General features: G+C 39.5%; 1 protein-coding gene across 1 annotated transcript in view; it reads left to right on the top strand.

Annotated features, from left to right (window-relative positions):
• Positions 1-26,771, top strand: part of PIEZO2 (piezo type mechanosensitive ion channel component 2) — a gene marked incomplete in the record, with an annotated part of 2,710,318 nt that overhangs the window by 2,561,820 nt on the left and 121,727 nt on the right. The window contains 1 exon segment of the mRNA XM_044067359.1: positions 26,441-26,588. Within this exon segment, the coding sequence (XP_043923294.1) occupies positions 26,441-26,588 (148 nt within the window).

The raw sequence follows: 26,771 nt of genomic DNA, 5'->3' as shown, positions 1-26,771 counted from the left end.
ATATATATATATATATATATATATATATATATATATATATATATATATATATAGGGGTCTATATTATAACATCTAAGTCTGAAAACTTCAAATGTTATAACATCGAACTGGAAACCTCAAAGACTGACAGTATCGAAGCCGCGGAATATCGAATTCTTTCCCAGGGAAAGAATTCAGTGGGCTGTTTCCACCGCTTCACTATTTCCTCCACAGTGGTGAAATCTCAGAGTTGGTGTATTTAAGTGGGGGGGCACAGATCCCCACATTGGGGGTGTGGGGGGTGAAGCCTAGTACTTGTTTACAAAAACAAATGAGTGTGTGTGTGTGTGTGTGTGTGTGTGTGTGTGTGTGTGTGTGTGTGTGTGTGTGTGTGTGTGTGTGTGTGTGTGCGTGTGTGTGTGCATTTAAACACAGTTAAGTACTTCTGATTTCCTTTTCTTAATGTTTTAATGCAAGAGCTCAAAGTAAAAGTATGCTTAAGTAAATTCATCTGTGTATTATGGTTGCCATCGATGGTTGCATTTCCTTTGTGGACTACAAAATGCTCATGCACTCTTAAAGTAAGGACTGACTCAGAGTCAGCGGAAATCTCTTACCATGGATCTATGTGTACCAAATATGCATCTCCCTTTGGGAGGATGTGACAAAAATGCATAAAAGATCTTTTTATGAACATTATTAGTGCATGTAGTTGATAGGTTTGCCACTTGTCTCTCCTTCTGTAGTTCTGTTCTGTGTGGGGGGCTTGAAAATAGCAAACGTGCTGATACTTTACAAGAAAAGATATTTCGACTTTTCTTTAAATGTGGAAGAACTCTTTGCTACAACATTCTTAACATATAAATGATTATAAATAACCAACATTTAAAGCTTTAAATTTCAATACTGCATCGATGCTTATGTAAATTTGTTAGAAGAGATAACAACTGCCTTTAAATGCCTGACTAATCTAATTGCTTTGTTTTACTTTGAAAGGGGATTGTTAAATTCTCCACTTCTCTTCAATAAAAACAGTAGAATACAGTTTCACAGCTTTCTGTCTTTTGTTATATCAGATGCTGTTTTCCTGACATGAGCAGGATTAATTGCCCATCTAAAACTGACTGCAGTACCTGACAGGCTAAACTATGTATTTTACTATATATGTCGTGCAGGTGAAGATGAATTCTTCTGCAAAGTATGTGAGAAGTTAAACTTAAAAAAAAAAAAAAATAGGTGGGCTTTCCCATCCTTTGATTCGAATGCAAAGAAATAAAAGTTTTAAGAAGTACAAGCAAGTTTCTGGTACCTACACAATACTGGAACCATATTTGTAGTGGTTGGGTGGGCGTTTGAAAGACATGCGTAAATGGGCGTGCCTTCGTTGAAGGTTGAACGTCGAGCTGGCACCTCGGCATTTGTTAAAATCTTCTGCCAATCATTAGCAGACCGGAGTTCCGCTGTGGCGACCCCTAACTGGGAAAAGCCGAAAGACAACAACAACATTGTAGGGAGAAAATAAACCTAAGGATTGCATTAAACTGAACATGAGGACAGAGTTTTCCTTTAAGGAACAAAATGTTAGTGCCATGCTCACAGATGTTTGTTCATACATCACATGATGTGCATCACAGTGCTACACTGTGGTGCTACTGTCAGTCATGCAGAATCTTAGTACTATAATGAATATTGACACAGAAACACAGAAATACCATGTGCATGTGTTCCTAGCCCCGGGCTGAACATGGTAGCACTGGTCTGTATAACTTGCATATTGTTTTAAGGTTCTAATTTAGAGACAGGCCAAGTGTCCTCATTAACATAACCACTGCACTGTGATGCTCTTATTCGTGAAGTATAAAATACTGCAGTGATTCTGTGTGAGAATGTTTTAATGTAAGCATTTATGGAACCAGGACTTTGCAGAATATGACTTTAGGCTTTGAGACAGGCATACTGAAGGAAAACAAGATGCCTAAAAGTGTACACAACACCCATGGCAGATGGCAGCAGTAAGGTCATACAGGAAGTGGTGTATGGGAATGTGGAAGCATAACATAATGGCATGGCGATCTTATATCCAGTATGGGAGCAGTGCCAGGAGCGGCCTTAGGTCGACTGGTGCCCTAGGCAAAAGGGTTCCATGGCGCCTGCCCACCACACTACCTAGTGCTCCCATCCTGGTCTACTTACACCAAAGAAACACTGAAAAAGCACCCCTGCTACAATGGTGCCCTAGGTGGTTGCCTAGTTGGCCTATGCCTAAGGCCGGCTATGGGGATCACAAAACGGGCTGTACACACACACACAGGGAGAACAGTATGCTGTACAGGACACAATGGAACCTGTACATAGGATGAGGTATGGCAACCCATTTTAACTGAGAGAAATATAGTGTGCAGAGCAATACATGGAGTCAGTATGCTAATGCAAGAAAGGGTGTCATGATAACATGTGCTTTGCTGCAGTGTGTACAAGAAATAGGGGAATGGTAGCAGATCACAGGGAACAGCAAACTGGCTACCAAATGAGGGAGGGGAAAGCACACAAACATTCAACACATCCACAGAACACCATATACACACATTAACTGACACATATTACTGACAATAGTACAGATCTTGCCATAGGCCCAGAGAGAAGCAAAATCTGAAAAGATACATCATCCAGCAGATCTATGTTTCACTGCAAGGCCTCCATACACATGGTTTTGGAATTCCTGTCAAAGGCAACCTGGACAGGGCTTATTAGAGGTAGGTATGATAGGGAGTGGTGCAAAATATCAGTGCTCCTGGTGGTCATAAATGCCTCTACAATACATGCAGACTAAGGGAAATCAGTATGATATTGTATGCCAAGAGCAAGATGTTGGTCCCTGACAAGTATTTTTCAACTGCGGACCACTAACATAGAATTGTCTATCAGGAGAAAAGGTGTTCCTGGTATCCGTGTTTGTAGAATGAAAGTGTAGCCTTCACAGGCTTCGGTGGCTCTGATATATGAGCTAGGATGGCGATGGTCATACAAGTGTCTGTAGGGCATGTACCAGATCAGTAATAGCCATTACATGTCCATTTTGTGTAGTGCACTGCATAAGTGTTAAGACTTATTCATTAAGACACTTTTGCACATCTGACCTCCGGGTATTGATGGGATGCAACTGCAACACCATACACAGCAAGGTATGTATATGCCCATACTGTATTCACATACTGTTTCATTTAGCTATATGCCTGCCACAGGGGGAGGGAGTTTAGGCATATGTATAAGTGCTAACCCAGTATTTCATGCTTATGTTTTGACAGCATCTAATTGTGGAGGGTTCAAAACAATGGAAAATCAAATGCCTGTTGTCAAAAGGTCACCTGTTGCTGATGATTTTGGCATTAAATAGGATTCTAAATACATTCCAAATCAGACTCCTACGAAACGTTTTCTTAATGTCAGTGTCTAAAGTAGTGGGCCTTCTTGGATGTGTGGGCTGTAATGCAGGAAATGCACACTCATGATGTTATTCATAATGGGTCGATAACATGCATGGATATGTAGTCAACAATCTCTTTTCTTCTCCTGTTTGTGCCTTCTTCTACCCAGCCAAGGTGCATCCATGTTAGCATATGGGAAGAAGGCACTGAATACTTTTGTTCTTTGTCCAGTACTTTAATGAAGTTAAAGTTAAAACTATAATCAGTTTCCTCTACATTTTCAACCCACACAGTTAAATTCTCTCTCTCAATCTCTCTTAAAAAAAAAAATATATATATATATGTATATCGGTCCCCTTTCACATGGTCGACATTTCATAAATTCGAAGACCATATGGCCAAGCCCATATGATCGACTTTTAAAATGTTGACCTTGCAGAATGGGCATCTCTGTACAGTGTGGAATGGAAAGATTTCCATCTTCCGCACTGCGGTGCGATCTTAAAGTTGGTATATTTAAGTGCCGGGGGATGTCGGGGGCAGAGCCTGTAGCTGTGAGAAGGTAAGCGATTGTGTTTTTTTTTTTTTTTTTTTTTGCATTATCGACATTTTGAAAGTTGATCATATGGTCTCGGCCATATGGTCTTCAACTTTATGAAATGTCGACCATGTAAAGTAGACTCATATATAGATGAGTTTAGGACTATTCACTGAAAGCACATTTTACTGAAACACATATGACTGCACAATTCACTGAAAGCTCAATTCACTGAAAACTCAGTTCACTGAAATACATTTCACTGAAAGTTATATATGGCCTTTTTCCCACTGGAGTGCAACCCTGGAGTTAGTATATATAGTAAGGAGGGTGTGGGGGGGGGGGGTGGGCACAGTCCCCCACCTAGTTTATATATTTTGAACTATATACATGGATACTTGCAATTCTAATATATTACTATTTTCTGAACTTAATATATATCCAAATGACACACCCCCAATATGGAGGGCGGTGCCCCCCACACTCACCCTTACAATATATAGTAACTCCAGGGTCGCACCACAGTGGGGAAAAGGAAAAGATTTTGAGTTTTCAGTATTTTGAGTTTTCAGGATTTTGAACTTTCAGGATTTTGGTCTCAGGATTTTGGGCTTTCAGGATTCTGTGTGTATATATGGTTCCCTATCAGAAGCCTGAAACACTATAAGCCTGAAAATCAAAATCCTGAAAACTACAGACTGAAAGTTCAAAATCCTGAAAGCCCAAAATCCTGAAACTCAAAATCCTGAAAACACAAAATGGACATACTGACGTCATTGTGGCTTTGCTATTGTTAGCCCTGTGGTGTTGGGTCATGCGTTGGGTTCAGGTAAGTGTGCGGTTGGTTTTATGTTAGGGTTAGGGGCAGTTTAAGTGAGTTAGGGTTAGGGCGCAGGTTAGGCATGTATGCAATAGTGACAAATATTGGGGTTAGGGGCGGTTTAAGTGAGTTAGGGTTAGGGCGCGGGTCAGGTGAGTGTGCGATAGTGACGGACCTTAGGGTTAGGGTTAGGATCAGGGTCAGTTGGTAGATATTAGTGTCTTTATAGTGACATATTAGCATTATTTGTGTTTTCAGGATTTTGGGCTTTCAGGATTTTGAACTTTCAGTCTATAGTTTTCAGGATTTTGATTTTCAGGCTTATAGTGTTTCAAGCTTCTGATAGGGAACCGTGTATATATATATATATATATATATATATATATATATATATATATATATATATATATATATATACACACACACACACACACACACACACACACACACACACACACACACACACACACACACACACACACACACACATATATTTTTTAATTGATTACTGAGAATGTTACTCTTAGATACCACTTGACAAATTTGTCAGTCATCCTAAACTGTTGTTTAGAACTGCCTTGTCAGACTTTCCCAGAGATTCAGTAATAGCCCTGTATGTGTTGCACTAAAAAGGCCCTATTCGTGCAATGTAGTTTTTCAGAGACATATAACTTCAGTGATAAAAGACCTCATTATGGGTTAATTTCCATGTGTCTCTATCACATTACCTATTGTGTCATGCAGATCAACATTTCCCACAGTACGTAATTGCTGCAGCTGCATCTTGTAAGCACAGCCTTTCCTCCCCCCTCAGTCACTCTCCCACACAGAAGTACACATTCAAACACACACACATGCACCATAGTTCCCTTACCTGTGTCTGTGTTAACTGAATATCCCTGATGAAGGCTGTGGATTCCATTCCCACATGGAGTAGATTGATTGCTAACACTGCAGTGCAGTATAAAGTAGTTGCTGCACTCTTGAGTGTGTCATCTTTTGGATAAGACTTTAAACTGAGGCCACATCTGCTTGAGTTGGTGGTAGCTCAGGTGGAGGTAAACAATCTTGCAGCACCTATTGCAAAGAGTAAGGGTCCTTTATTTATATACAAAAAATTCCTATTTGCAGCATATTTACAAATATTTACAACTGTACAAATATATAGATATATAGCTGTAGCAATATATTTACATGTATTCATAATTTTCCTTACAATCATACTAAATTTTCATCCCTATTAGACCACCACTTATTTGTACATAACCACCACCTGATTTTAGATAATATTGTTTCTAAAATCCATTTACCATTAAATGTCATTTTATTTATTAAATAACAATCTAAAGTGGCAAGAACTCACAAAACAAGCCATTCAAGTCTATGTAAGGTTAAGCGCTTTCATTCATTTAATACATGAACTTCATCAGAAATAGATAACAAACTGACAAACAAATGAATTTATACAACAATATAGCTAACAATCAATTTATACAACAATATAGTTAACATTCAGCCAATAAAATCAACCCATTTCATCATTTATTCTTTCATTGCATATCACACATATGACATAAAATAACATCTATTCTTTTAATATATTCTTTACTTCTGTACTTATAATATCCATATTTAATCATACCCATGCTTATTTTATCCACTTCTTTAACATCTTCAAAAAATCTTCTTTACATAGTTTTCCCCATAACATTTTTACTCTTTTACATTTTAAAAACACGTGTTCAGTATGCTTTTTTTCTTCTTGACAATGTAAATATATTCTATCACTTTTCTTTTTATGTTGCTTATTTCATTTTACTGATAATTTATCTATTACATGTCTTCACAAAAAATCTGGACAGTCTACTTTCTGATTATATCACTTGCTTATTTTTATAGCTGTATTTTTTTTATCTGTTAGATTTTCCAGTGGTTTTCCATGGTAATGTTTTATCATTGCATTCTTATACCATACTTTTCTTTCTTTTTCTATATTATCAATTTTTATTTTCCACAAAATACTTTTCCTGGTAGGATTTTTATTTCTTCATTTATAAACTCTTTATCTCTTTTGCTCTTTTTTACCATACCACAAAATCTGTCATATTTGTACAGTTTTAGCACCCTTATCACCTATAGACACTCATTTGTGCAAATTGTTACTTCTTTTATCCAAGTTTTGTTTTTTGCAATGATTACATTTGTTAACAGAACTGGAATTCTTAACCCTTCAAGTGATATATGCCCCGCCACCTTCATTTTGTAATCTATTTCACATACTATCACTTTTGTCACTAATGCACAGCATATACAACTCATTGGGCATCCAACTTTTTCACTTATGTTACATTCTTTCATTACTCCCCATAAGTTTTCATGTGCAGTTGTACCAAATGCCTTATTAAGGTCTCCAATCATGATTTTTGCTTCTTCTTTTCTATTCAAAATATCATCCACAATTTCTCTATCATTGATAATTCTTGAAAACCGTTCCCCTTTGTAATATATATATATATATATATATATATATATATATATATACTATCTTCCATAATATATTTCATTTTAGTTTCAAATTTCTTTTGTTTTATTTTCATAAAGATCTTATAATCATTATTATTCAGTACTATTGGTCTCAAGTTTTTTTTAATTGTTTTCTATATTCCTTCTTCTGTATGAATTTACGTATTCCAGTGCATCATTTTTATACATTAAACCTTCATTTAACCATTCATTCAACATCATTAAAATATTTTCCCAAATCCCTTAAATTTGTATACATTTCATACCCTGTTCCATCTGGACCTGCAGCCAAATCTGCATTTACTTGTTTTAATACGTTATCTAGCTCATACAAAGACATTTTCTTTTCCAACTCCTTATTCTCTTTTTCTGTTAACTTTTTACTTACCAAGCTTTTTTTACTACCTTCTTTTTTTCTTTAAATATGTCTTGTACTACACTACTCATAATATTTTCCTGAGTTCTTTCTATTTCTTCTTTTACATTTTTTATTTCTTTCATTGCGCTACCATCTTCCTTTACTAATCTGCTTAAGGAACTTGATACTTCTGTTTTTCCTTGTAAAACAGTATATTTTCTTATATAATCATTCTTGTATTTTTCTTGATTTCTTTCATATAATTATTTTTTCTTTGTCAAAGTACTTTCTATTATTATGTTCTAAATTTTCCAGTGCATCATTACATGTTCTTTTATATTTTTATTTTCTACTTTTCTCACATCAAATTGCCACTGTAAAAAAAATGGGTATTTTTCCTTAAGTATCATCCACCATTCAGACCAGTTTTAATAAAATGCGCTCATGGTAATATGGTCTTTCTATAACTGTATTACCGATCACTTCCCTTCATCATTCTATGCTTTCTCATTTATCCTTTTTATTCCTTTGCCTATGTTTATATACTCCTTGTTTTCATTTATCTCTAGTCATATTGCAAGATGATCAGAAAATCCTGTTTGAACTATCACCCCTCCTCGTATAAAGAAACCTTCTTATACTATAAAATAATCCATTTCAGTTCTATACATACCCCTTTGTAAGTCTGTGAATTTCTGACTCAAAGTTTTAACCTACCACCTTATACATTTTAACATTTTTCTTATATCGTTTCCTTTCTTTTCATGTGTGTCTCTTAAATCAAAATTAAAGTCTCCTGTTATTATTGTGATGCTCGTGCCCTGGCCCAGCAATCAAGGAGCCTCAATCACCACTAACACCAGTGAGGGGCATCTCATATAGGAGGAAAGGATAACAAATACACACAGTAAATTGCAATTTCCCTTAAGAGCACACAGAGATCACAGTCAGTCCAGGGCTGGTCGCTCCCTTGCTCACCAGGTCCACAATAACACTCCCATCTGGCACAGCTATAGGGTCCAGATCTCAGCCAGCTGGGCAAGCTAAAATCTCCAGCACCCTCTCTGTCCAACCAGTGCTTCGTGTCCCTGCCCAAGTAGCTGACACACACACACACACACACACACACACACACACACACACACACACACACACACACACACACACACACACACACACACACACACACACACTTTGAGATAAAGAGCTTCTACAACCACACAGACACTTCTGGGGAAGGCTGGCACATGTTTTCCAGCTGTGCCCCTTTTACCCAGACTATACAGTAGTAATCACTGCCACCACCCAGCTAATATTTATCAGCTACCCAAAGGCCCTTAAAAGGGTGTCCAGTTATTACTATGAAATATTATTATCCAATTGGTAGTATAACAAACAGTCAAGGCTTATTAGAATGACTTGGTACAGGATCCTTATATACATGCAATGTACTCTTACAGCTTATCTCTACACAAAACAACCACAGCTGAAAGGTTTTAAAATATTTAATAATAAATAATAAAAACTCAAGACAATACTTCTTACTACACAGTGCTAGTCATGAGTTCAGGGATCACAGAGAAATACTTAAAATAATTCAGTAGTACAGTTCTGACATCACAGACAAAAAACCTTAATCTAATCTTTCTAGTTTCTAGCTATTTCTAAGAGAAAACACAAATCTAAGATAACTTACATATAGAACACAGGCAGTAATGATGAGTTGAATGGCCAAGACAAAAATGCTTAGTGTCATCTGATTCTCTCTGTTTTTAAAATCACATTCCTGGATCCCATTACATTATCCTTCACACTACATTTACATTCTTAACATATCCATGTGTTATCTTGCAGCTGGTCAGGAAGCAGAGCAATAAAAATACATTTGCATGTTTAAATCTAGCAATTTAACTTTTGGTTAAAACAATAGAAAGAATGTATTCATCTAGACAGGCTAGTGCCGACTTTAGATCAAAAGGTCACAACATGTTTTACTTGATCAGCAGAGAGCACTGTAGTTGCATTTTTTGTAGTTCCACATCTAACAGCAGTTTTTCCATTTAAGACATCAAGCCAGTGGTTCACAATATTTACAGATGACAGAATTATCTCCAAACTTCTATCTGGCTAGGCTGGCAGCCTTCATCTGTCATCACCCAATCTTCACATATCTCCCCTGCTGGAGGACTCAAGCAAGTTTTTCAAATGACCCTTGAGAAATGCTGCTTGAGAGGGTTAGGTCTATCTGAGTATACCTTACCCTATTCCCTGTCTTGAGAGCCCATCTGCATTGGCATTGCTAATCCCACTGTGGTGCTGCACTGACATATCATATGCTTGCAACCCTAGACTCCTTCTTCGCAACTTGGCATTTTTCTGGCTGGCATTGTGTAACCATGTTAGGAGGCTGTGATCTGTCATAACAGTGAATTTCCTTCCATACAGATAAGGCTGAAGTTTCTGCAGTGCCCACACTATGGCGAGACATTCATATTCTACAGCTGCATAGCATTCCTCCCTGGGTTGGACCTGCGACTGAGATAAACCACTAGGTGCTCTTCCACCTTTGAAGAAATCTGGCTAAGTACAGCCCCGACACCATGGTTTGAACCATCCACCTGCACAACAAATTATTTGCTGTAATCTGGACTGTCTAACACAGGGGTTCCTCCCAAAGCTTCTTTAAGCTTCTGGAATGCCTGCTCACATGCTGGGGTCCACACTACCTTATCTGGCCTGTTCTTCCTTGTCAGGTCTGTGAGGGGAGCAACTATGGTACTATAACTGGGGATGACATGCTTGACAAGCCACGCTGCTTCGCAAGGGACGGCGTGCACCTGTCACCCCTGGGATTCCGGATATTGGCTAAGGCTCTTGCCACCCCCATAGTGCCTTTTTTAGGCAAGGCTCAAATTCTAAACCTACCACCCTAGAAAACAAAAATGGGAAGAAACTGAGGGTAATGCTGCTCAATGCCAGAAGTCTAAATCTCAAAATGCATGCACTCGAGGCCCTTCTCAGTATGGAGAACATCGATGTCTGTGCTGTAACTGAAACCTGGCTCAAGGCTCCTAAGAGCACCCCGGCACTATTAGGTTTTACCTCATATCATGCGTTCCGGCCCCAAAACCCGAACCACACCACAAAAGGAGGGGGTGTATCCATATTCATAAAGGATACCCACACCTCCAGGTTGGTGGCAACACCTAAGCTTGGAAACCATCCAGGTGCAACTAACCATAGGCAAAACTGCTCTACAAATTGTAGCATGCTACAGGCCACCCTCTCAAACTCAGGAACCCCACACAGCCTTCCTGAAGACACTGGAGAGTATAAATGTATCTCCAAACACCATCATATTGGGTGACTTCAACTACCCGAATATAGACCGGGAACATTACTCAAGCCCTAACTTTCTAGCCCAATGGTTCCTGGAGTTTATAAATTGAAATGCCATGGAACAGCTAGTCACTGTTCCCACGAGAGGAGAAAATATACTAGATCTCATTATCACAAACATGGGGACAAAATGCTCCACACCGGAAGTATATCCCTCATTGGTGAGATCTGATCATAAACTAATCTCACTGGAAATCCACATCCGCCCCACCCCAAACAAAAGACCACAGTGAAGAACTTCTCTAAAGCAAACTTCACACTACTCAAGACTGGTGTGGTATCCTTCAAGGCCCCTGAGCCAGTGGAAACCACAACCCAAGCTGCGGAAGCCCTTACAAATGCCTTCTATGAACACCTCCAGGACTGCATGGATCAGGCAATCCCAAATAAAACCAAGACTCTTTTCACAAAGGGCAAACATCCAGTCTGGTGGACCCCAGACATTAACAAACTTTACAATAAGAGGAGAAAGCTATTACATGATAGAACAAAATCCATAAAAGGGAAGTCACCCCTGATCATTATTAGTAAAAAAATACGAGCACTCATAAAATCAACTAAGGCCAATTTTGAGAGAAAAATTGCCATGGATTCAAAGGACAATCATAAGGCCTTTTTCAGCTATGTTAGGAACCTGGGTGGAAACTCCCAGATATGCTCAGAATTAGTCCAAAATGATACAAAAATCACTGAACCCACAGACATTGCCAACATACTGGCAGACAGGTTCAGTGCAAACTTCACCCCCCTCTCCCCCCCTAAAGGAGAGATAACTATCCCAGCGGAGTGTAGCCTCCCAGACATCTCAAATGCGCAGGTGAAAGCTGCTCTCTCTAAAGCTAAAAACACAGCATCAATGGGACTAGATGGTGTCCCCAGCTGTGTGCTACACAAGCTAAATGAGGAATTAAACCCGCACATAAGGCAGCTGTTTAATCTCAACCTTACTACAGGATACGTGCCCAAGGAGTGGTGTACGGCAACTGTGGTCCCACTCCACAAAGGCGGTGCCTCTATGGACCCTGGTAATTACCGCCCCATAAGCTTAACAAGTCTAGTCTGCAAAGCTATGGAGAGGATCATAATGGAGCTCATAAACAAAGATATAGGGGACTTGCAGACATTGGATCCGACCCAGTTTGGCTTTGTCAAGGGAAAATGAGGCCATTGATGAGGGAAAGGCAGTCCATACAGCCTACCTTGACCTTGCAAAGGCTTTCGACACAATACCCCACTTGGGTATTGTAGAAAAACTTACCAGCTTAAATGTAAACCCATATGTCACAAGATGGGTTGCAAACTGGCTTAAGGACAGAACCCACAGGGTTAGAGTTGCTGGCGCTATGTCAGACTCCAAGCCGGTCACAAGTGGTGTCCCACAGGGCTCGGTCCTTGGCCCCCTATTGTTCAACATCTACTTCTCAGAAGTACAGGCCAACATGGGAGGACTTTGGCTGACAAAGTCTGTAGACGACTGCAAACTGGGCGCCATAGTGGAAAGTGCATCGGACACGGATATCCTTCAGAAGGGACTCACGGAAACAGATAGCTGGTGCCAGAGCCATGGCCTGAAGTTAAACGCCAAAAAATGTATAGTCATACCCTTCGGGAAAAACAAGGTAACCCCAAGCTACCATATAGGTGGCAATCCACTAAGCACAGAAGAGGTTATCAGGGACCTGGGGACCCAGGTTGACAGTGGCCTTTCTTTGACACTCACATTGCTAAAGTGGTTAGAAAGACCTTCTACATTGCCCACCTGATCATGAAGGGATTCACATCCAGATCTAGTGAGGTCATTGTTCCCCTGTACTCTTCACTTATCAGACCAATGATCGAGTACAATGCCCCATTCGGGATGTATCTCGCCCGACATCTGCAGCAATTGGAGAGACCCCAAAAGTTCCTCACCAAAAGGATAAAGGGACTCCAAAATCTGTCATATGCTGCCAGATTGAAGAAACTCCAGCTCTATTCAGTCGCATACCGTCTGCTCAGAGGTGACATGTGCCTGACATACAAGGCCATGTCCAACCCGGAATTAATGGACATGCTCCACCTCAAAAAATCCAAATCCACCAAAACCACTAGAGCAAGTGACTTAAACCTTAGCACGGATATAAATAGGATGTGCTGGAGGGATAGATTTATCACTTAGAGACTCCCTATGCTGTGGAATAGAGTCCCGGTCCATGTGAGGCAGAGCACCTCGCTGGCTCTGTTCAAGAGAAATCTTGACCTGTGGATGGGAGATCGTAGGTTTACCCCGGGAATCATCTCTGTGTCACTGCTGGACAGAGGCACAACAAACTAATGGGCATAGTATTTTTTCATATAAGGGGTGGAGTAAGCCACAAAAATTTGGGCTAGGCTTATAAATGCCTTAGGGCAGATAGCCTAGTATAAACCTATGAACCTATCAACCTATAAACTTTCTGTAGTACCCTACTGTCCCTAAAAATGCCCTCACCTGCATTTTATTAACAGGTGCAGATCATGCCTGAATGTCTTCCTCTTTGGCTGGCCTGGCCTTATCTTACCACTCCCCACTCTATGTCCTAGATAGGAGACCTCTGCCATACTCACCTGACATTTGCTCGGCTTAATGGTCAACCCTGCCCTCTGTAGTCTGCCCAGCACCTCCATGACATGCTGAAGGTGCTCTGGCCAGGAATGGTTGTAGATGGCAATATCATCTAGGGGCAAACCCTCCTGCTCCTGCTAGGATATGATCTACCAGCCTCTGGAAAGTCACTGGGGCATTCTTCATCCCAAAGGGCATCTTTATGAACTCGTACAAGCCAAAAGGAGTCACAAAGGTTGACTTCTCTCTAGCACTGGGAGTCAAGGGCACCTGCCAGTAACCCTTGGTAAGATCAATGGTTGTAAGATTCTTAGTCCCACCCAGCTGCTATAGGGCATCACCTGTCCTAGGCATGGGGTAAGCATCCGACTTTGTGTGACTATTTAATTTCCCGTAATCCACACAGAACCTGGTGCTGCCATCCTTCTTTGGCACCAACACCACTGGGGAGGCCCCAGGGACTGCTGGACTCTTGAATCACCCCTAGTTCCAACATCTCCTCTACCTCCTCCCTCAGAGTCTGTTTGACTCTCCCGGCACATTATAAGGGTCCTGCCTAATAGGCCTTTAGGGTCCTGTGTCCCCTGGTGCTGCCCCAGGTGATTGCACCCTGGTTTCCCGGTGAACATGTCCCCAAATTCCTGCAACACTGCTCGGATTTCTCAAATCTGGGTAGGAGACAGCTGCTGGGACATTGCTACCCCTTCCACTGAGGTGTCAGCCCAAGCCTCACTGAGGAGATCCATCCCCAGATCTCCCTCAGACTCCTCCTGCAATCCACTGCAAATGCTCAGCACAAGAGGCTCCCTATCATGGTAAGGTTTCATCATGATAACAAGGTACATTTTGTGCCCCTGCCTTCTGCCTATCAGTTCCACCATGTAGTTAACATCGCTTACTTTTTGTACCAACTTGTAGGGTCCCTCCCAAACTGCTTGCAGCTTGTTGTGTCTGACAGTAATGAGAACCATTACCTGTTGCCCCACATCAAACTCTCTAGCTTGAGCATTCCTGTCATACCACACCTTTTTCTGTTGTTGGGCTTCTGCCAGGTTTTCCTGGGCCAAGCCCATGATTTCTCTGAGTCTTGTCCTGAGGTTTAGGATGTATGCCACAACAGACTCCTTGTGAGACTCACACTCACCTTCCCACTGATCTCAAATTAAATCTAGAGGTCCCCTCACCCTTTGCCTATACAGCAATTCAAAGGGTGAAAAAACTCTGGATTCCTGGGGAACTTCTATGTAAGCAAACAACAGATGGGGCAAATATTTGTCCCTCCCCTCTTAAACTGATCTACAAATGCCTGTAGCATGGACTTGATTGTAGAGTTTAATCTCTCAACAAGACCATTAGTCTGGGGATGGTAGGGGGTGGTCTTCATGTGCTTCATCCCACAGGACTTCCACAGACAAGCCAGCAGGTCTGACATGAAATTGGCACCTCTGTCAGTCAGTATTTCTTTTAGGAAATATATCCTGCTGAAAATCTCTAACAAAGCATTTTCCACCTTCTTTGCCTCAATAGAGGACAAAGCCATTGCCTCAGGGTATCGTGTACCATAATCCACTACCAGTAGGATATACTTTTTCCCTGTGGAACTTGGGGTACTCAGAGGACCCACAATATCCATGGCTACCCTCTGAAATGGCTCTTCAATCACAGGCAAAGGCATCAAAGGAGCTCTCACCTTGTCTCCTGCCTTGCTGACCTTTTGGCACTGCTCACAAGTCCTGCAGTACCCTGTTACTGCTCTGGAAATTCCAGGCCAATAGAAGTTCTGCATAACACACCTCTTTGTATGTTGTATATGACCTGCAAAGGGAATATCATGGGCTATGGCTAGAAGCGTCAGATGGTAGGCTCTAGGCACTACCAACTGCTGTACTCTCTCACCTTCTAGCCCTTGCTCAGGGGTCCACTCTCTGTATGGTAACCCTTTGTCCCAGTATACAGATTCCCTGTTTCCATGAGAGTCAGGTGCCTCCCTAGCTACCTGCCTCAGGCCTTGCATTGTAGGGTCTGAGAGCTGAGCCTGTCTCAAGACTCTCCTTGTAACCCTTCCCAGCTCCCCTTCCACAGGAAGTCTGGCATTCCCTGACAGTGGTGCCTCACTGTCAGCCTGGGTACTCCTACTCACCTCCACCTTTGTAGTCCCTCTGTCCAAGGGACCCTCAGTACCCACAAGCAGATGTGGCTCACCTTCTGTCTCACTGCTACAGAGTAGCTTCCTCCCTGAAGTAACCACCTCACCAGCCCTGGCTGCAAGTATGCAGTATGTATGGGTCTCCCCCAGGCTACCAGACCCACATGCTTGTCTCCTAGCCTGACTGCGTGTAACTGAATAAGCACATGGTACTGCCTCATTCAAATTCTTCCCTATCAGGACATCTGCAGGATGGTAGTTCGGTACCCCTGTTGTCCCAAGACAACCTACTATTGGTATTTTGTCTTTCCCACATACTGGCTCCCTCACCTTTTGTTCCCCACCTTGCCTCTGTGGACATCTGTATGCCACATGGCCCCACTGGTTGCATTCAAAACATTTGACCCTAGGTCCTGGATGTGTACCTGGACTAGTGGCTTCCCCTGCTACTGGCAGATTTTGTTGGGGCAATATCTGCTGCCCACCATGGGTTCCTTTAGACCCATGAGCTGTACTTGTGGTCTCTTTCCCGTGCAGGGCTGCCCTGCTTGCTACGTAAAGGTCTCCCTTCTTCCCAACTCCTCTGATGTAGCGCATTGTCTATCAGCTAACCAGATCCTCATGTCCTCAAGCAAAGTGCTAAGGGCTTGTTCCATCACCAAAAGGTCTGCCAGCCCTTCAAAAGTGGTGACCTGACATCCACTCACCCACCTATGGAAATAAGTGCTCAGTTCAGCAACATATTCACACACACTTTCATCTGTCTTGCGTCTATGCTCATGAAACTTTTTCCTATACGTTTCAGGTGTTAGCTTAAACAATTCTAAGAAATGCTTTTTAACAGCAGTATAATCAAAACATGCAAAAATCAGACATTTTAGACAATACAGTTACAGCTTTACCATGGAGTCAGGGGGTCAGGAACTGTACCCAGAGCCTTTGGTCAACACTATACTGTTTGCATATCCTCTCAAACATATGAATGAAACTATCCCCCTCTTTAAACTGCGGAAGAAATTTACTGACCTGTTGTGCTTCTGGGGTCTAGTTACTCCCTTCCCCATTACCTCCATGACTCTGACAAAGAGTCAGCATCTCCTTCTCATGCTGCCTCTGCCTCTCCTTTTCCTCAGCTTCCAGGCATAGCAGTTCTCATTCTCCTCAGCCTGCAAATGTCGCAGTCTCTCAGTTGCTTCTGTTTCCACACACCTGGCCTCCAACTCAAGTTCTTTAGCTCCAGATGGATTTTTAAGTCCTCTGCAGAAAGGTTGAGCTGTCCATTCTCCAAGGGCATTATACCTCCATTGCCAGTCTGATTGTCCTGCTGGTTGCTGTTTTCTGATGCAGCTGTAACCACGGCTGCAATCAAGTCTGCCTTAGTCAGGTTTCCATGCACCAGTCCCCTAGCCTGGCACATCTCCGTCAGCTGGCTCCTTATCAGCTTTCCATACTCCTCTCCTGACATGCTGCCTGCTCACCCTGACTAACTAAGCTAACAAAAGAAATAAAACTATTGTGATCTGAACTCTGAGTATACACTGCATGGCTGTTTTAGAGTACAGAACACCTTCAAAGCTCACGGTACATAAGCTACAGGAATTCACTCTACCCACACCACTGCAAGCCAGTTAGTGTTTGCCAACCAATATGTGGTGCGGATATCCCACCACTGCCAAACATTTAATATATGGTGTGGATATCCCACCACTGCCAAACAATTAATATGTGATGCTCATGCCCTGGCCAAGCAATCAAGGAGCCTCGATCCTCACCACTAACACCAGTGAGGGGCATCTCATATAGGAGGAAAGGATAACAAAGACACACAGTAAAGTGCAATTTCCCTTAAGAGCACACAGAGATCACAGTCCCTTACTTTCCAGGTCCCTAATAAGACTCCCCACTGGCACAGCTATAGGGTCCAAATCTCAGCCAGCTGGGCAAGCTAAAATCTCCAGCATCCTCTCTGTCCAACCAGTGCTTCGTGTCCCTGCCCAAGTAGCTGACAGACACACCCTTTGAGATAAGAGTTTATACAACCACACAGACACTTCTGGAGAAGGCTGGCACAGGTTCTCCAGCTGTGCCCCTTTTACTCAGACTATGCAGTAGTAATCACTGCCACCACCCGGTTAATATTTATCAGCTACCCAAATGCCCTTAAAAGGGTGCCCAATTATTACTTGCAATATTATTATCCAATTGGTAGTATAACTAAACAGTCAAGGCATATTATAGTGACTTGGTACAGGATCCTTATATACATGCAATGTACTCAGCTTAACTTATCTCTACACAAAACAGCCACAGTTGAAATGTTTAAAATATTTAATAATAAATAATGAAAACACAAGACAATACTTCTTACTACACAGTGCTAGTCAAGAGTTCAGAGATCACAGAGAAATACTTAAAATAATTCAGTAGTACAGTTCTGACATCACAGAAAAAACACTTAGTCTAATATTTCTAGTTTCTAGCTATTTCTAAGAGAAAACACAAATCTAAGATAACTTATATATAGGACACTGGCAGTGCTGATGAGTTGAATGGTCAAGACAAAAATGCTTAATGTCCTCTGATTCTCTCTGTTTGTAAAATCACATTCCTGGTTCCCATTACATCATTCTTCACATTTCCCTGGGTTCCCAAGATAACATAAACTACATTTACATTCTCCTTGTTTTATCTTGAAGCTGTTCAGGAAGCAGAGCAATAAAAATACATTTGCATGTTTAAATCTAGCAATTTAACTCTTGGTTAAAACAATAGAAAGAATATCTTCATCTAGACAGGCTGTATCCAATTTTAGATCAAAGGGTCACAACATATTTTACTTGGTCAGCAGAGAGCACTATTGTTACATTTTTTGCAGTTCCACATCTAACAGCAGTTTTTCCATTTAAGACAACAAGCCTGTGGTTTAAATTAATATTTACAGATGACAGAATTATCTCCAAACTTCTATCTGGGTAGGCTGGCAGCCTTCATCTATCTTTACCCAATCTTCACAATTATAATATTCATATTTATCATTACATAGTCTATAATCTGATGAAATAAGCTTTCCCTTACTTTATAATTAATATAAGCATATAATGGTATAATTCTACATACTTGTTCTTTCTGTTTTAAATCTATAATGATTAATCGTAACATTGTTGCTAAAGTTACATCTAATAGCCTTACTATATTTTTTACAGAATACAGCTATTCCACAAAATCTCTCATTTCCAAAATTCCAGATTATCTTTCCTCCCCAAGTTTCTCTGTTTGTAATCTTTCTTCATTTGTTAAAAATCTTGTGTCTTCTCATATAATTACATCTACAGCAAATGTATTGCACCACTCCAAAGTCCCTATTCTTCTTACTATATTCTTAATACTGTTCACATTTACAGGGCTAGCCACCATGTGATGTAATCCTTAGCTCTAGATGACTGCTATTGTTGAAGTGTCACCCTGACCCTATATGCAAAAATGGGAAAAAGAGGTTGTGGATGGATGGATGGATGGATGGATGGATGGATGGACGGATGGATGGATGGATTCACATTTACAGAAAGCATTCTAAAATTTTCATTTTCCATTTTCCTTAGATTTATGGTTTAATAAATTCATAACTAATTACTAGTCTAGCTGCCTTACTGGGCTGTTCTAAGCTTATCCAATTTCCTTCCCAAAGGTGAGAATCAAACACTGTACATTGTGTCTGTGACAAAAAAACCATTATTCCAGTTCCAGACCATTAGCTGTATATATTCATTTTCACCAATTTCCTTTCTTTATTCTTTTGTACTTGTCTTTTACCAATAAAATTATTTTTTTTATTTTTTACTGTCTCCCAATTTATGTTTTATTCATCACTTATTTCAGAGACTTCTTATATGTCCTGTTTATTACTTTTTCTCATCTAATTTTTCTTCTATTACTACTACTACTTCTAAAATGTCTTATCTTTGTTCATTTTCTTTTCTTTCTTTTTCCTTACTCTTATTTTAATTTTTACAATCCATCTGCAAATGTCCAATTGTGTTACATTTATAATATTTCAGCTCATATATTTTTTTTTGCATCATATCCCATTTCCCCAAAAATATATATTTTTTTTATCACAGTTACTTATCAAATGTCCTTCTTTTCCACAAAAATACATGTTTTGGTTTGTACCTATTATTTTATGACACCCGTATTCCACTACACATTTATCATGCTTGGTATATGTATAATTTTTTTCTTTTTCTATTTTTGACACAATATTATAATCCCATCTGCCAGCCCATAAAACCCTGTTATCAGAAACATTGCATTGTGCAGTACTTATTTACATAAAGTTTTCAAATGTCCTTTCAAAAACTCTCTTTCTACCTCTGTTTGAAATTGTACATGCATTTTCTTTTTTTATTTCCCTGTTAAATGTTTTTATCACATAACATTTCTATGGGTTAAAATCTTTCTTTTTTCATATTCTCCAAGAAAATTTTCCATTGAAAAATCAGTCTCAGATATAATGTCACAAAATGTGTCTTTGTTAATAAAAATAAATGCCCTTAACCTCATGTGCTTTTACACCCAAACGAGCTATTAAGTTGTCCCACACTTCATACCTGTAAATTTCTTTGTCTTCTTTACTTTGAATCCCTGCCACATACTTCTGTTTTTCATTCTCTTCTGTTTTTTCTTATCTGCTCCTCCCATTTTGCCTTATTTTACTTTCTTTGCATATCTTTTCTTTTCCACCTCACTACTATTTTTCAGGATTGTCTCTGCATCCTCCTTTTGTATTTGCTCCATAATGTTCCCTCAAAAAGCATCTTCTTCATTTTCTGTCTCACTCTGCATCACTGTTCTTTAAGTTAATCATCCTGCAGCCTTCCTTACTTGATGGTTGTAATGATACATCCATCATTTGCCAACTCATCTCCATCAAACAGATTTCTTTGAAACATCTCCTCAGAATCCTGCATGTAGTCTCTGGTCTTAATATTGGCTTTCTCCTCCATTTCTATTTCCATTCCATTAGTTCCTTTTCTCTCCATCTGCCTCCCTGTTTCTCCATACCACCTCTGTGCCTGCAATGGAAACAGGAAGTGATCATGTAAAATGGGTCCCACTTGCAACAATAACAAGTAGAGGACGTTCCCCAATGCCATGGCCAAATTTCCCCTAGTTGTATACATAGCACCTCATTTCTCTCCTGAAAAGACACTACTAGCATTGTGACACTAACCTGGTTAACAAAACATAAAGTTGAAAGCTACAGTACAGATAAATAAATATATAATTAAATATACTACTTTAGAGGTCTCAATACCTCAGAGATAGACTGATTATTTCATTTTCCAGCAAAACTAAATATTCCTTTTACTCTGAGGTAGTGAAACACTGGAGTTAATATATTTAGTTATGAGATGAATGAATTCCTGAAACTATGCCCCCCTTTTGCAAAACACATCTGACTATGTTTTTTTTTGTTTAAAATGTATGCATATTTTTATTTATTGGCATAACATTGTATTGAATGTTTATTATATTCAGAAAGCATTAGCAGTAAAATATTTCATAATTTCTGGCAGAGATAAATCACCAAAATTAATTAGGGAGGTAGATACTCTATAAGAGCTCCTATGTAACCACCTCCCTAAAGAAGTTTCAGTAAGGCACACATTGCTCTACTGCAGCTTGTCAAAACAAGGGGAGCTTTAGATAAAAAGTTTTTTTCAAAAAATAAACATTTTGAAATTCCAGTTTTGATCTTGTATGATCATGACAAAAATTGTGGTCATAAGGTTTAGGTCCCTAGAGTGTGTAACTTGGAGGGATTGGGATTTCTTTAAGTGGAGCATGTCCAACAGCTCTGGGTTTGACATAGCTTTGTATGTTAGGCAGAGATCACCTCTGCGTATGTGATATGCGATGGAGTAAAGCTGGAGTATAGGTTCATAGGTAGGTATTAGGCTATTGGCCCTGGGGCCTATACAAGCCTAGCCAAAAAGGTACCCGGGCTTTTGCCACCCAAGAAAATTATTTTCCTGTGCCACTGTCGAGCAGAGCCACAGAGGTGATCCCCAGGGTGAATTTCCTATTTCCCATCCAATCATCAAGATTTTTCTTCAAGAGTGCTAATGAGGAGCTTTGTTTGATATAGATAGGTAGTTTATTCCAGAGTATGGGAAGTCTCTGGGACAGGAATCTATCCCTCCGGCATGTTCTGTTTATTGTGGTGACTTTCCTATAAATATCTTAATAAGGACTTATTTTGACTTATAAAGCTGTGCAGTATCTAATGCATAGTAATTACAATGAACTGATAGTACAGCAGTGCTCTTAAACTTCAATTGTTATTTTGCATTACCTGAAATCAGGGGTGTGACTATCTTATTTTCCATCAGATGCCAGAACATTGAAGTCAGTAAGCCATATGCAGGGAGATTAGATCTGATTTACAGTTAGTTGCAAAAATATTTATTCAAACATACAGTACCAAAAAAAACATTGGACACTTCATGATATATTGCACTCTGTTAGGGTATACCTATGGCACTACCCCTCATGATAGGTAGTGGCAGTGTGTTTCTGTGTTTAGCATTTGTGTGTGTGTGTGTGTGTGTGTGTGTATGTGTGTGTGTGTGTGTGTGTGTGTGTGTGTGTGTGTGTGTGTGTGTGTGTGTGTGTGTGTGTGCGTGTGTGCGTGTGTGTGTGTGCGTGCGTGTGTGCGTGTGTGTGTGCATGTGTGTGCGTGTGTGTGTGTGGTACAAGTTAAGTAGGAGTGTTCAATGTCATCAGGTACAGACAAATGCATTCAGCTGAGTTTCACTTGCTTCTGCAGCTCTTCCCATATTCAGCACATTTCCCCTTGGAATGTAGCTGTCACTGCTATGGATGCATTCAGCACATTTCCCCTTGGCATGTAGCTGTCACTGCTTTAGATGTATTAAGCACATTTCCCCTTGGCATGTAGCTGTCACTGCTATGGATCTGAGCTTTTTATCCATGATCTAGATTGCAGGAAACTGTATTACCTGTATGATGTTCAAGAGCTGCTCACCAACAGAGCTTATTGGATCACACTGACAATATCTATGAATAGTGTTAATAAAGCTATAATGCCTATAGCAATGTGATTAAATTGAAGTATATCTATGCACCAGTTGCCACTTTTCATGAAGCATTATTGTCAGTCTTGAATGCATCATTAATAAACCTAAGCATGTTTTGTCTCAGTGAGCAAGAAAACAAAAATAAAAAATAAAACACTCTTCATATTCTAAACCAGATTGCGATTCCATTTCTTATTAATGTAATAATTTCATAAAAATGGGGTACAACCATAGACTATCAAACTTCTGTGGCCAAGGATGCTTAATATTGCTGCACAGTCATGCCTGTGACTCAAAAGAACTTGTATCATAAATATCACGGTATAGCCAGGCATACTCTTTTTACTCTACAGAGTACATTTCTTTTTCTGAGCATCAGTTACACACATTAGGGCTTTATGAAGTTATATTATGTCTATAACAGTCTAAATTAATACCTCTACCAACATGTACATAGCTTTCTTACAGACAGGATTACAAATCTATAAACAGTATCTCTTAATAGTTTTTGAATGAGAAGCTGAAATGTTATGCACATTAAGTGCTGGGAACTGGGGGTGGGCAATAGCTTGAGTGATGTGACCATCTTTTAAATTTCAGGTTTTTGCGAATACAAAATGGGATTCACTGGCTACAACCCTGACAGAAACCTATTGTACTGTATCTCCATACTCTATGTCCACTCCAATATATAATTACACATATTCATACAGTGAATAAAATGTATGAGCACATGGAATAATAGGCTTCTAGCCTTACTTTCAGAAGAACACCTGTAGAATGACCTTATCAGGTAACTTTTCTTTCATCAACATATGTTACCTAAATTATCAAAATAAAACTTATGCAGTCTACAAAAACTGCATTTTATACACAGTAGTAATATAACCTTACAAAAAAGAACTTGGTGAGCTTTGCAAAAACTGTATTTATACATGATAGTAATATAACCTTACAAACAGAGCTCACTGGGTCAAGTGGTATGATGGCTACATAACCTTCTTAGCTATAACTATAGGTATATAACAAGGATCTATTTTAGGCTCTCTACTCCTCAATATCTTCATTAATGATCTATTTACTCTTACTAGCCTTGCTACTCTAATACAGTAAGCCAATGATACAGACATTTACCTAGGAATCATTTTTTGTCTGTTAAATACTGGCTGCAATCCTTAATACTACACAGTTCCAAAAAGATAATTGCTGTTTCTTCCAAAAGCCCAACTACATATTAAAAGTAGTTTTATCGTAATTATGTCCAGTGGTACCAAGACATGAATGATAAATACTTTGCTCAAAATGTTTTGGTGTTATTATTGATGAGAACTTGAAATTTGATTTTCACCATAACCAGCATTCTAACACAAAATCCACACAGCTTAGACTATTATACATAACAGCCTGTCTAACTGAACAAAGTTATGAAATTATAGGTAGAAAGTACTTATTCCCCAAGCTGTTACATGATTATCCCATCTTAACTAACCTACGAGCCACCTAGCTTACAAAACTGAAACAGTGCAATAACAAAATACCAAAGTTAGCTACAAACTTTTCTAACAGAACATATCACACTACTACCATAAGATTACTTAACTAGATAGACCTGCCAGCCTACCTCAACTACACTCAAGTAAAAGTCTCTCACAAGATCATTTATCAACAAACAAATATGCTCCACTAAGCCAATTCCCACAGTGGTACTCACCAACAAGAAACCTCCATTAAAAAAATCTCTTCCTATTAAATATACAAATATCATAAAACTCTTGTCAGGATGCCATGTACTCACACAAGACTGCCAAACTGTGGGGGGGGGGTCTATATCACGATGTCAAAACGTCGTAATATCGGACACCTAATGATCGACAAGTATTCATCAAAACGCATTTGCGCGATTTGAAGAATATTACAGGGTAGAGATGTAGTTGGTCAACTACACAATGTTGCCCTTTCTTCCACTGTAGTGCGATCTCAGAGTTGGTATATTTGGTTGGGGGGGTGTAGGGGGCGCAGCCCCCCACATGGGTAGGTTTGTTTTAGTTTAGTTCGTTCCATTGTATTGCGGGGCAAGTGTTTGTTTGCCCTGTATGTATCCATTGATTCACGAAAATGCATTTAGATGAATACTTGTCCATCTTTAGGTGTTCGATATTACGACATTTTGACGTCGTAATGTAGACCCAACTGTGGAACTCGGTTCCATCTAGCTTCAGACATCTCACCAGTGTTTACAAATTCAACTTGATTTTATCTGTACTATTTTGACTCCTATGTATGGCATTGTACTTGCATAACAATGGCTGTTGAGATTATCTGTTCCATAACTACTCTGTCTTTGAAAACAACTGAGCATTCATATGTACAACGTTTAAGTAACTGATAACAGTGGCTATCAACCATATGTGTATATGTGTTCTTTTTACTCTTAATTTTTTTCTTTTGTGTGTATTGCTATGTGATTATTGTGTAATATCTGACCACCTGGTGGTATAAGCCTTGTCTCTAGATGATTGTCACTGTTGAAGTGACACTTTGACCCCATGTGCAAAAATGGGAAAAAGGGATTATGGGTAATGGATGTACCTACTATAAACTGTTTATTACCCATTAAGACTTTCCTGGTCAACAAATGCAAATAGATAAAATAAACATAAGCTATATGTCATGATGAGAATTATATTTAATATCAACAGGACCCAATGTTATGTAATACGATGATACCCAGGTCATTAAAAGAAAGGAATGGTCAATGAATGGATATGAAAGGGATGAGGCAGAGTAGATACAATCAGTGCTGATGCTGTCTATTTCTTAACCCCTTTATAACAAATATTTTGTAGAAATATATGAGCAATGCTTGTAAAATATGCTAATACTTTTTGTGATGTGATGCTCTTTATCCTCCTCTTCACCAGTCTGTCTCTCCTACCTTCTCTAATTCCTGCTTCCCTTCCCTGCTACCTCATTTGTCTTCATTCCCAAATATTTTTTCATTTCATGGACATGGGATCTCTAACAACTTATCTGTCTCTTCCCTACACTATTCCTTTCCATTCTCCTTGATTGATTTTACTTTAGCTTTATACACCTAAAATAACAGGACTACACATAAAATAAAGGGACCTGCAGCTGCAGTAAAGGGACCTATTCCTGAAGTAAAGAGGCCTGCACCTATCAGGACAGTAATCTTTTTAACATGCAGTTTAAAGAGAAAAATTACAGAGGGTTAAAAATGGTCCATCTCAAGTCTGACCACTTTTTAACTTAAAGTATTTAACTCTCTACGTCAACTCTAGCCTCATTGGCTACATATGGCTATGCACATACTAAATCAAGTGTTTAATGTGAATTACAGCTTTGAAATTGTATGCTCTATTAATTCTTCATATTATACAGAACCATCCATTATCATACAATATCATTACTAAAATGTGAACATTTCAAAAGGTATGTCTCTAATACTTATTTAAAAACCTCTCAAGTATCAAGATTAATTTTTTAAGTACATTTTAAGGAACTGATTTGTTAAATTTCACAATTCATCTCCTTTTGCTTATTCTAGGTTCCGCTTGGTTCCATTTCTTACTGAACTGAGAGCAGTTATGGACTGGGTGTGGACAGATACTACACTAAGCCTTTCCAGCTGGATCTGTGTGGAGGACATCTATGCACATATCTTCATACTGAAGTGCTGGCGGGAATCTGAGAAGGTAGGAACCAAACAGCAGTACGACAATAACCACTATAAAGTATGGCCCCATGAGAACAGTAAAGAGCTTGAGTAATGCTATGTAAAATGTGAAAGCACTATATACAAAAATAGTATTTCAGTTTAGACCATAAGTATATAAGACTATCCCGTAAACAAATTAAATAGGACTTGAATATTAATT

Source organism: Protopterus annectens, chromosome 3.part1 (assembly GCF_019279795.1).
Source record: "Protopterus annectens isolate FY-2018-M chromosome 3.part1, PAN1.0, whole genome shotgun sequence".
Classification (NCBI taxonomy): domain Eukaryota; kingdom Metazoa; phylum Chordata; order Ceratodontiformes; family Protopteridae; genus Protopterus; species Protopterus annectens.
This window is presented reverse-complemented; position numbering and strand designations above follow the sequence as displayed.